At 37.5% G+C, this 12,697-nt stretch overlaps 1 protein-coding gene across 2 annotated transcripts in view; it reads left to right on the plus strand.

The window, feature by feature from the left end:
• PARG (poly(ADP-ribose) glycohydrolase) overlaps positions 1–12,697 on the plus strand; it is a 61,599-nt gene that overhangs the window by 15,402 nt on the left and 33,500 nt on the right. For both annotated transcript variants that reach the window (XM_069019187.1, XM_069019186.1), the window contains exon 8: positions 11,094–11,186. In XM_069019187.1, the coding sequence (XP_068875288.1) occupies positions 11,094–11,186 (93 nt within the window). The remainder of the gene's footprint in view (positions 1–11,093; positions 11,187–12,697) is intronic.

A 12,697-nucleotide genomic window follows, 5' to 3' on the forward strand; every position in this document is an offset into this window, starting at 1 on the left:
GTTTTGAAGGAATTAGGAGAAATTGCTGTTAGAAAGATCTCAATGATACCCACAGAGATATTTTGATGGACTCTGGGAATATCTGAAGCTGATTACTGCAAATGAGGAAGCGCTGCTGATTGCTTGTGTTTCTTGCTGTTTGACTTTACTAGGAATCTTTTGTTAATATGCTTTCATTTTACTGTTGTTCTGTTGTACATGGAACTATTATCCATTTTTACATCCTTATGGCTTGGCTGGATTGAAGCTGAGAGTTGAGACAAGTGGCCTTGTCCTACATACAGGGTCTGTCATTGCATAGTGTGCAGTATGAGGTGTTGCTGACAGAAAGGTATGGCATCTATACAGTAGACTTTTTAAAGAGGAAAAAGTACTAAAGGTCATTGACATTTTAAATGCTTGAATCACTTAAGGCACTTATGCCTTTCAAAATTTGCTTTTCCAGGCTCTCTTTAAACCCTTGGTGCCTACTTGACTCAAGTAGGAATACTTAAGGGAGATGTGCTATGAGTATCTTTACAAAGACACTCTCCACTGGGTAATGCTCAGTTTCCAACTGTTAGATTTGTTTCTAATATACAGAAAAGTGTGTGTGTGTCTGCAGTGCCTGTGTATGGATGCCTTGTGGTCTTTTTGTCTTTTGGGAAAGCTGTTTGAAGCCAATCAGTCTATTTAATGGCCAGTAATTGCATATTTGCTGTTGATTCCCATGTAAATTCAGTATTCAGGAAATCCTTTTATATTATGAAAGAAGCTGTATAACTCTTACCTTTGGATTTTTCTATGAGATTGAAAGAAAAATGATAATGATGTCTAAAAAGACGAGTCTCTTCCCTGTTTTTGCTTAATTACAGAGAAGAACCTTCAGCACGAGGGAAGAATGTACCAGAGTACTTTACCTGTGCTTCTCTTTCTCGTTTTCCAGTCAAGCATGAGTTCACTGGTTTTAGCCTCAAAACTGACTGTTAGCAGTTGGGGGTATTTTGTGGCACAAATCGCAGCTTATTCTAAAATCTGATAAAAAGCCATGTAGCAAGAAAACAAAGTCACTTGTCAAACTGAAGGAATATATTGCTCTTTTTCTTCACCCTTTAAAAATAGTTGTCTCAGAATTACAGCTGTAATTAGTTTTGATACAAGATTAGAAAAGGAATTCCATTTCTCACTTCTGTCCACTAAAACGTACATGATGGATGCTATTGGGTGCTGGGTCCTTTTAGAAGTCCAGAACAGCTGGGATGTGAGACTTTGTTACCTTCTGCTTTTACATGCAAGTCTCTATTTGGAAGTTTTAGAACTTCACTTAAGACCTTTCTAAAATTTTCCATTAATGTAATTCAAAAATACACAAACTAAGTAATAAGATAAATATGTAAAGAAATTAATTTATAAATACAACTTTTTCTATTTTCCACAAATACCACACATCCTTATTATATATGTTTTGGTCTTCCAAAAGTCTGGTTTCCTTTTCTTGTAAAATTGAAGTTAACTATTATACTAGAAATTGGTTTTTGTTTTCCTTACCATTTTAATTTTAGCCTAGCAGTATATATATGAGTATGTGCACATACACTTTCTAAAATATCACTTTTTCTACTGCAGGTGTTGTGTGCAGATTCCAGAATATAAGAGAATATTCTGAGAGTGAGGAGTGATGGAGCTTGTTACAATGAGTCTTGTTCCTGTTAGTCAATGCTTTGCACTTAAGGATAATTAAAATAAATAGAAGAACACTAATATGTTTCACTGAAACACCTAGCACATGTGTGTTACTGATTGTGGTCCAAACCTGTAAAACCTGGGATAGTATCTACAGAATGTGCTTAGTGCATTTTTTTGACCAAATTGTAGTTTCTCATTTAAATGTATGCTACTACCTAGTATACTAGCACGTTTGGCCTGAACTTGTTACTTTCAGAAATGTCAGATACAAGTAATTGAGTTAAGATAGAGCATACTAAGTGATAGAGGACTGAACAAAACAATGAGATGTGCAAATATTGGCAGCATGTCTGCTTCCTCTGTAAGAAGAATTGGTTGCATTTTGAGATAACTGAATAAAATTAAGGACTGTCTTGTCAATGAAATACTCTACTTCAGTTGTAGAATTGCAAACAACCACAGGACCACACAGCCTTTGTGGGTGTATAGTCTTGTCTTTAATAACATCAAAATTGACTTGAGAAAGTTTTCAAATTACCTGGGCAATTTTGGAAATTATGGTTCCAGTTTTTTTACCATTATTTGAAACTTTAATCTAAAAAAAAGACTATAAATGCAACATCTGAAGATGATGCAAATGCAGTATAGTCTCGTTGGATTATGGTTGAGGTCTAGATTTTCATTCATTTGGAAAAGACCAAACACAAAACACTGCTACAGTTAAGTATGTGCATATCATGGGAAATCTTTATGTTCTAGTAAGGCTTCACCCCACTCCTGCCTCCTCGTAGGTCTTATGAGCCATGTCAGTCTTTCCTGGTTTTTTTGTTGTTTGAATGACTTGCTTGAAGAAGTGATTGCTGTAATCAGTGAAACTGGAATAGAAGGAATTTTGAAGTACCAAATTGTTCTGGTCATTGGGTTTTTGATAAATCATTTTTATAATTGTCTGGACAGTACTAACAGAAGTGAGCATTGTATAGAGATGTCAGCACTACAAATGTAGGCTTTTAAGCAAGAAACAGAATGTCCCAAGGCTGAAAATAGCCTATCCATTGCTCCTTGTTGGATTTTACTTTAGTCCAGATGTTTTCAAGCAATTTTCATTACATCAGATTACCTTTTTAAAATCTAAACTGAAAGGGTCTTTTGAGTGTGCCGTGAAGGGTTTTCTTTTCACAGCAGCAGAAAGGAATTTATTCCCATACTGAACAAAAGGTGAGCTTTTCTGTGGTGGGGGGAATATGCATCTTGTACACATTCAGAACATTAGAAACTAAGCATTGTAGAGGAGAAAGAGCATTGAATTACAGGTTTATTCTTAGTTTTGTGTACTTTCTTGGCAGAACAGTTGAGTATTTCTTAAGTGGTGTTTTGTAAGCACTGTTGCAATGACTGTTGAGTTGGAATTACCAGGGAAGGGATATCTGCACATAGCAGGTGCAGAGATATAATTGTACTGTGTCCCAAGTGCTTGTGGATACTTAATGCTTTAATAGAGATCTATGTAAAAACACATTCTGAGCATCTCTTTCATAGTTTTTCACTGTATTGAGAACATTCCTGTTTGAAAGAGAAAAAAACCCTCATAAATATAAAAGTTCTGGGTTTAAAGGCTGCCTTCTGATACTTGTTTTGTTTTGTTTTGGGGTCAGAGGACAGTTGAATAGATTTCTGTACTTCCATTGGATTATATGTAAGTCATCATTTATCTGTGTGCACCTATATATCCCAAATGACTAAGAGAAGCTTCTTTTGGTTGTGGGGGGCCTTTCGTTAGCTGCTTTGTGCTTCTGGATTTTAAAAAAAATTTATAATGTATTGAGCAGTTAGAATAAAAAAGCCCCACAAAACAAACCCTGATGGTCAAAGCTTTCAAGAGAAATGCTCACTGAAAAGGTGTACACGTAGGTAGGGAAGTGCTAAAGAGACATTGCCGTTGTTAGGATGACTATGAAGTATAAATGAAGTGGTTTGTAATGGTATTCCTGGGTTTTTTTCTCCTTCCTTTTCATCTGAAAAGCTGAATTTGCTTATATTGCTTCTTTGGAGAGTTTGTTACCGCTGCCATGCATTCTTTAAAGAGCAGGTTTACAAAGGTGGCAAGGTGTGTACCCTCAGGATGGTCTGAGGGTCTTATTTGGCCAATATAATAGTAATTACTGGATATGTTTCTTTAATTATTGGTCATCTTGAGCCTATGTAATACTGACAGTCAAGCAAAAAATGATCTGTAGATGTGTTAAAATCTGCAATATGTGTTATCTGCTTGACTTTTTTTTTTTTTTTTGGCATGTTACAGAAAATACAGTTTTCGTAAGGGTAACAGCTCTGTTGTCTCATGAAGCTTTTCGTGCCAAGGTTTCAAAAGTGGTTGCAAAACATATTTAGTATCTGGTGGCTTTCAAATGCTTCTACACTATGTTTTCTAAAAATGTTTTTTAAATCATAGCAGTAGTAAATATTTTTCTCCTATCACTGTATTCAGAGATAAAAGTTTTGAATAAGCCCGGAAACAGATCACTTTTGTAACTTGTGTCAGGCAGGTGAAAGACATTTTATTTTTCCCTTATGTTATAGCTCTGGTGTAGAGACAAGGTCATTGTCCTCTCCACTTATCTTCTTCCCAAGAATAACTTGAAAGTAGCTAGAAAGTAATATTTGACTTTTCATCCCAGGACTCTGCCACTGCTTTGGAAATGGTTGTGATGCTTCTACCCATGATAGAATCACTCTGCAAGAGCATAGAGGTAGAAGTTATTGGTGGCCTGAAGGGTAGTGAAAACGACTGATTAGACTTCCAGTTAGATTTCCAGTTCCTTGGAAGTAGAAATGGGGTTTCTAAAACCATTAAGATGAGATTGAAAAATAAACACATATTCTTCTCTAAGATTTTATTTAGAATATTTAAAAGCTTTGGAAACAAAGCAGCAGTTGTTAAGGATGATACACCTGAGAGATTATTCCAGGGCTGGATTGGCAGAAGACGTGAATGAGCCTTTGGGGGGAAAAAAATTAAACAAAACCAAATTAACCTCTGCCTTGTAAGCTGTCTTCTTTTTTCCTTTTGAAGTGTCAGTTTGCGATTTTGATAAATGTCAGAAGCATTCTTGTTCTCAAATAAGATTCTTCTCTGCATAATCCAGTGTTATGGTTTCTTTCTTCTTTCCTCCAAAGATTACTTTGTCCTTCTTTTTGTTTCTAATCAGACAAGTGCTCAATAAATAGGATGGATTTGACAGCTAAGTGTGTTTCCTACTGAATTAGTCTTGTAAGGGAACTAGAGAAAGCAGATGAGGGTATTCTTTCCTGCAGTTTTGGAAGTTCATTGACATAATAAAATGGGAACTAGAATGCACACACACACACCACACCCCATGCCACATGTTTTGTCTATATTTCAGTCTTGTTGATATGTACAGTATTTGACATTACGATGAGTCTGTTTTACAGAGGCATATGAGTTACTGGGCTGCAGCCTGGTGTCTCTGTCTGGCTATGAGTATGCTGATAGTTCTCACACAGTGTCTAAGTAGAGTTGATGTCCCTGTTCAGAAGAAAAGGCTTTGTAGACAGTACTACTTAGTGAAGCTTGTTTTGGGGGTGTAATTTAAATAGATTAGTTTTTAAAGTCACCCAATAAGAACTTGTGTGGGCCTTTATGTTGTTTGTGTGTTTGTTTATTTAGTTGTTTTTCCCCAGCTGTTCCAAATAACAGATTGAGAAAGTCTGCTTTTAGGATTCTGTAATGTTTAAAGGCACTTATGACAAGGATTAGAGGAAGAACGGGAGTACGGATTGCCAGTCTGAGGTTGGTTACTTTCAGGTAAAAGACTTCAGTGTCATAAACAGTGACTTCATTGTTTTGTTGGCACTGGGGAGTTCTAGTCGTAGATTTAGACTTCACCATGTTTAAGTGTTAAACAGTATGCAAAAAGCATGGGACTTCTGGATGAGACAGGAGAACAAATAAATAAGCACAGGCTGCTCTGGAAGGAATAGAAAATGAAAACAGCTCCTGCAATAAAGGAGCAGTCACATGTTGTGATTGTTTGAGCACACTCAGGTGTTTAAATGTCTCAAAATCATAGAACCATTTAGGTTGGTAAGGACCCTAAAGTTCATAGAGTGCAACCATTAACCCAGCACTGCCAAGTCCACCACTGAGCCATGTCCCTAAACACCATATCCACACATTTTTAAAATACCTCCAAGGATGGTGTTTTCAGCTTTGAAGTATTTAATGTGCCTCAAAATACCCTATAAAAGTATAAAGAGATCTTTTATTTGAGACAAATTGAAGATAGCAAAGAAGGAAAAAGAAAAAAAAACTATTCCTGAAATTAGGAGAAAGAACCTACTGTAAAAAGAGTACATACAAGTTATTTGGCTTGTCTAATTACTTAGTTCAGCATTATCATGTCTAACCGTATGTACTGTACATTAAAATCATTAGGAAACTTGTTACTGGAAAGGCAGTTCAGTAGTAACTGCAGATGGTTCAGAGCACTGACAGCATGAGGCATTATGGCAGCTGTGAAGGAAAAAGAGGGTCAAAATCCATTAGAATTAGGAAACAAGAGACACAGAGTTTGAAGGAAGCACTCTGGTTTTCCTCTTCATCCTTAAGAACATGATTCCATTGGTCCTTGTCCTGCCACAAAAGTTAATATGGGGCTATAAAACCAAACAAATTGAAAGCATTAAGCCATTGCTGTCTTAGTATGCTGGCTGCCTGTTGGCATGATGGCTGTGCCTTCCCATGTGATAGATGGAGCTCTCCAAATTTGTGTACCCTGTGTGCAGTTTGTTTGCTTTGATGAGCTGTCAGATTTAGATTTAAACTCTCTACCATCACTATCACCCCATGCTACCTCAGATCCTTCTTATTAGGCCTGTCAGGCATATTCGTCTGCTGCGTTTTGGAGGACTGGTTTATAGTGACAAGAAGCCATTACTTACAGCCGTGTTTAGTCAGGCCTTTTTGCTGCAGGATAAATGTTCATTTTGCTAAATTGCAGTGCAGGTTTGGCCAAGAGCTTGTACCTCTGCTATGGCTCACTGAGCCATTTGCATCTTAGGAATTGGAGCCCTAAGTCCTGTTCATTTAATCAGTCACTCCAGTGAAAATAGTGATGGAATAGCCAAATTATTTCTTTGGTAAAAAGCAAGTCATGCTTTGCAACTCCATAGACTTTTCCCTCAGGGTATAACCCCTGCAGGTGTTTAATTCCTACATATTTTGCATGATTGGAGCACTGAATAAAGTCAACACTGTACTTACGTTTTTGTTTCAAATACTGAAGGAAGCCACGAAGGACAATAGTGCATAATAAGGAAAGAAGAAACTGATCAATTGTTTTAAACCAAAATTGCTACGGTACTTACATGTATTTTCCTTTATCAAAACTTGATGACAGCCATTTCATATTTTAGAATTCCTTAAGTTCTAAACCAAATGTTAGTTCCTTTAAAAATGGGAACTCAGTCCTTTCTCTTAATGTTTGCAGAGTTGTAGCCTTGAAAAAGTTGTACACAATTAAAAGCACATAGGTGAATTCATACTGACATTCATGTACTAGCAGATTTACTTCCAAGTCAGGTGCTTGTTTTAACAACTTCGTTCTGACTAGAACATTCCTGCTTTTTCAGTGAGAAGGGTTGCAACTGATATCTGCCTTTGTAGCCCATTGACAAGGGTCATGACTGGTTCTTTCTCAATTACCACTCACTCTGCACACATCTAATAATGCATGACTTTTTGGTAGGCTGCTTTGACTTATTACTGCATAGGAAGACTACCCCCACCCCCAGGTTATTTTCCTATAGAATCAGCAAGATAAAGGATCTCAGGAAATTGTCAGATGAACATTGGAAATGATGAAATGTGGGATGTGTATGTGTCTGTGTTTTTGAGCAGATAGAGCGAACACATCCCTCTTTCAGCAGCATCAAATATGTAGAATGTGTAATGTCACTCTAAATACACAGGATTTCACATCAGTACAAGTCACTGCTTCCCGAGGAGAGTTTCCCTGTAAATAAATCTTCCCTCAGTTCTGTGACCAGGTGTTCTCTGTGCTGATGCTACGTTCTCCAGGTTGGTATTTGCATCGTGGGATGTCTGCCAGATGTAGATGTGTTGTCAGCACTCCATGTCCTGGAATCCTACTTTCCATGACTGAGTGTTCATTTTTTTGCTGCTTTCAAAGCCTGAAAAGACTGTCACAGGTAACACCAGGCTCTGTGTTGCACTCAGCATAGCTGAGAACGTGCAGTGACGGTGGGTCTACAAAGCTGCACCTGTGATGTCAAAAGAGGTTGTGAGGGCCAAGCAGCCAGGGATTTGCAGGTGTTCTTTTTCATAGAGACCTCAGAGGAATGTTACCTGTACAGGAGGAGTCTGTGAGCAGACAGAGTAAGCATTAATTACATGGATGTGGCCATTTGATAGAGAACAGTGCTGAGTTAGGACTTTCTTGACAAGGTCTGTGAACTCACAATGATCATATTTTTGAAGTAGTGGGGTCCTCATGGCACCCAAAACTTTTTTAAAAATCCTTTTCATTTACATGTAAGAATAATCAGAAGTCAATGAGAACACTTCTGGACAGTAACAGCTTCAAATTTTGAGGTTTTTCTTTAGTGGAGGTCTAGTAAAAGTCATGCATAGAAACTACAGAAAAGAAAGCATACTCTGGTGAATCATTAGAAAGGTAAGAAGGAAAAGTAGGATTTCAGAGTTGAAGAAGTGTCCTTTATAGTTAAGTATTCTGCATCAGAGCTGAGCTGTGCAATTGCTGGCCTGCCTCTGTTATGGGAAGAAGTTGTCTCATACTATTATTGTGTTGTTTTCAAAGAAGCATAGAGAAAAGGTTGAAGTCTTGACAGCTATGACAAAGTCTGGTGCCATATGTCACCAAATAAGTGATACTGTATAGTCTGTGGCAGTCAGCAAAGCATAGCAGCCACAATTTAAATGTCAGCTTTAAAAGAGAGGAAGTGTTACCCGAAGGGAAGAGAATATCAGAATTTGACAGCCTGGTAGACATCTGAGGTTAAATGTCAGTTTTTGAATATCTATAACTTACATATTCATTTTATGGGTTGAGATCTGAAATTTCAGGCTTTAAATGCTCATGTTGTTACTTTATGGCACTTAAAAACATTGTGCCTAGGAACAAAGTTTCCTGCTGGAGCAGATAATGTTTAAGGTTAGGTCATAATTTTCAGTGTTTGACTTACCCTGTGTAAATATGTTGGTGCATATGCAGCCAGCAACAGGAGAGATGCATCTTGCTCATTTCCTATCTTAAAAATAAATTTACTTTCAGAAGTAATTTGTATATTACTTGGATTCCTCCTCATATCAAATGATTTTCATGTTTCCTGGGCTTGCTGTACTTTGTAAGTTCTTGTTTCATTTTAAAACTTTAATCTTCATTTTTCTGCCTCCACAAGCAGCATACATAATGCATAGAAAGTAACTGTGTAGGTCTTGGTGTTGTTATATTTCCCTCCTTTTCCCAAACAGAAGTTGGCTGTGCTTTGAGCATTTGTTTGTGTCTTGGTTTTTAACTTCCTGAGTACTCTTATCCCTTTATATTACTTGGAGCAGGAGACAACAGAGCCAAGATACTTCTGTAGTTATTTTAATGATCTCAGAAGAACAGAAGTTGTTAGCCTTCAAACAATATTTTCAGTATTTATGAGGAACAGTGTGTCTTGAGTCAGAGGCACCGTATTTTCCTCTTCTCAAGAGAATTGCCAGTGTCTTTTTTACATTCCGAAGTCTGTGTGAAACTTTCCATTGAAATGTGAGTTACAAAGCCCTGATAATATGACTAAAATGATCTCTTCCTCTGATTTCACAATTAGGCTTAGTGTTGCAGAGACTAAAGTTGCTAATACCTTCATGCTGTTTCATCCATTCTGTCTGCAGCTGGTTTTGTGCAAAATTGGTAGCAAATGAATTTTTAAATCATTACTTGAAAAATAATACTCTATAGTTTTAAAGCCACCATTTCAGAATTTTAAGGATTTTGGTCTAGAAACCAGTAGAAAGTAGTGGTCTCAAATACAGATTCCCTAGATGCAGGGGAAGGAGGGAGGCAGACAACTGAGCTGTGACCTTTGTCTCTGTTCCCCAGCTGTAGTGCAAGTTGTGCGTTCTCTGCTCTCTGCTTTTTGCCTTGAATGCAGCATGCAAATCTAACAGCCAGTCACATCTGATGCCTGTATCCACAGACAAAAACTTCCACAGCATAGGAATATGCTTTTCTCTTCTCTTCAGTCTGTTCACTCAGCGGAATGTGAGTTTTGAGGTTTTTGTGCTGCTTCATGTATTGGAGCTGCACTGCTTTATGTTGCATTTCTTTCTATAACCTCCTATCTTAGCTTTTCTTAGAAGATCATTGCCCCCCATAAAGAAGTTCTTGCATCTTTGAAGAATAGGTGTGTGATACATGAATGGGCATGTGGGTGGGTTCATCTAAACCCTGGTTGCAGGTTATTGAGCTCAGAACTGGCAGTTGGAACATAGAAGAGAGATCTTGGACTTGCTCTGAATATATTGCCTTTATAAGCTTTGGCAGTGAAACATGTCAACAGTGGGCCACACAGCATCAGGGGGGAACTGAGAACAGGACAAGAAGGGTTTGATGTGACTTGTTCTTGGGTATAAAAGCTTTGAGAAGCCTTGTGAAACATCAGTGTGCCCATTTGTTTTCAGTGTTGTCAATTCTGGTCTCCCCTTCTCAGAAAGTATGTTAGAAGAGAGGGAGAGGCAGCTGAAATAGTTGTATTGTCAGCTGTCCTACAGGAAGGGACTGAAAAGATTTCAACTTCAGCATGTGGAACCAGGTGGGCTGCACCTGTTGTGTAATCTGTTGGCTGTAATTCTTGAGAAAACATAGTGGGGATGGACGGCAGAAAATGCCCAGGATTGCATCCTGTTGCATAGGAATTCTGTTGCTGCTGTAGAGGCCCACTGATCTGAGCCAGGAGTGCATTTTATCTGTCCTTAATAGGAGGATGTCACAGGTACTTGTCTTGAACTATGACCTGAATATGAAATTTGAGTAAATCATTCCACTGTTTCTGTGGTTAAGTAGTGATTTTTCAGATGAGAATTTGGTTCATTGCCTTGGAAAGAGTCAAATGATAACTTATTCAGGCTTCCTTTAAAGGGCATATGGTGACTTGTTTTCTCAACTGCAACTTTTGAGACTTGTTTCTGTATCTCAGTCAGTGGATTATTGCAAGGTAAATTCAGTGAGGCACTACTGTGAAAATGTTACAGATTTGGCAGGAAGCTAAGAGGACCTATTCTTTTCTTAATTCTTTTTCATGAGTCCTGTTTTCATGAACTTTTTATTCAAACGTTATTTCTGAGGTAGAAAGCTTTTTTTTTTTTCTTATTTCAACAGGTTCTTGAAGATGCAGAGGCTCAACATCTGTTTCAGTCCATTCTTCCTGATATGGTCAAGCTGGCACTCTGTCTCCCTAGTATCTGCACCCAGGTAAACAAACACAGCTAGCAAGTGCTCTGTGGCAGAGCACTTCTCTGCAAACTGCAGCTGATGGCTAAGGTCAAAACATCAGGGTCATATTATGTTCATAACAAAAGCTGTAATTTGTGTTGAATGCAGATGAGACCTAGGGAGCATAATGGACAATACACATCTGGAGTTATGTAATAGAATGTAAAAAAAAAGTAAATCTCACTGTCACAGTTTTAGCCTGAACTTCAGTAACACTTTCCTTTCTATATGCTGAAGTTGCTTCTTGCATTTCTTAAATGAAATGACCATGCGACATTTCAGGTTGTAAAATCACACTTAGAAACTGGAACAATTGAATAATCTGAAGCCATCTAATTTTCTATTTTAGAATGTTTTTAACCTTAGAAGTGGTATTTTCATAAAGCTTTCATTTACCTGGGAACATACTTTAATCTGTTTAGAGCATATACTACTTGCACACATACAAATCTTAACTAATTCGATATTAATGTTATGGGAGTTAGTTCTGTAAGGAGTAAAGCTGATAAAAGTGAGTAGGGCTGGTCAAGTGAGGATGTATGGTAGGTAATGTATTAGCAGGGTAACAACAATTTGTGAACTCCTTTGTTACCATTTTCTAAATTGATTCTGTCGGGGATCAGCAGGGAAAATCTCTCCCTGGTTTGTTATGCTACAAGGGTCCTGAAGTAGATACATAATTTCAAGCTATGAATATTTCTTTTTTTTTTTTGCTGGTAACTCCATGAGGGAAGTTGTTTGAAAACACTATGAAGTTTCTGAACACAAAGTAAAGCACAAGATTTGCAACTGCATGCAGTAATGCCTTTTATAAAGATCATGTACTGCTAGGCAATGTAAATTGTGAAGATCTCTGTCAGACTCATTTTTTTGGTTAGACATAAAGATAAATTTGTTCCAATATAAGACTATCCAAAATATTCTATTTTTATAGGTTTGTAGAACTTTAATTAGAGTGAGCTTCTCAGGTTTTTCTACCCCTCTAGCTATGTGATTTCAGACATCATAATATAGCTTGTTAATTAAATAGCCAGAAGACAGAATGAGATTCAATGAATGTGAATGTAGTAGTTATAAGAATGAAGGAAAACTTGCTTGTTTTGTGGAGTAAGCAGGGCTGTGTATTCAACAGTCTAAATCAACAGCAGCTTCTGTATTCACAACTAGAAGGATGAAAATGTATCTACATTTCTCCAGTACATCTCCATGTACTGGAGCTAGGCTAGTGATGATGGCTGAGAATTTTGGAAGGAGGTGAAAACTCTGTACTCTTTCTCTTGTCAAGTGGGTTCATAGTAATTGTTACTGGACTTCTTAGCAGTCAGAATGATGTCCCCCTGCCATGCTCCATATTACCACATAATTAAAAAATAAATAAAATGCCATGAATGTTGTGAGCCAAAGTTCCAAATCAGAAGGCTAATGCCTGATAAAATGAAAGCTGTATAATGCTTCAAGTTGGGGAGTTTTTTGTTCCCTTTGCCCCTTTA

This window comes from Aphelocoma coerulescens, chromosome 6 (genome assembly GCF_041296385.1).
Source record: "Aphelocoma coerulescens isolate FSJ_1873_10779 chromosome 6, UR_Acoe_1.0, whole genome shotgun sequence".
NCBI classification, from domain to species: Eukaryota; Metazoa; Chordata; class Aves; order Passeriformes; family Corvidae; genus Aphelocoma; species Aphelocoma coerulescens.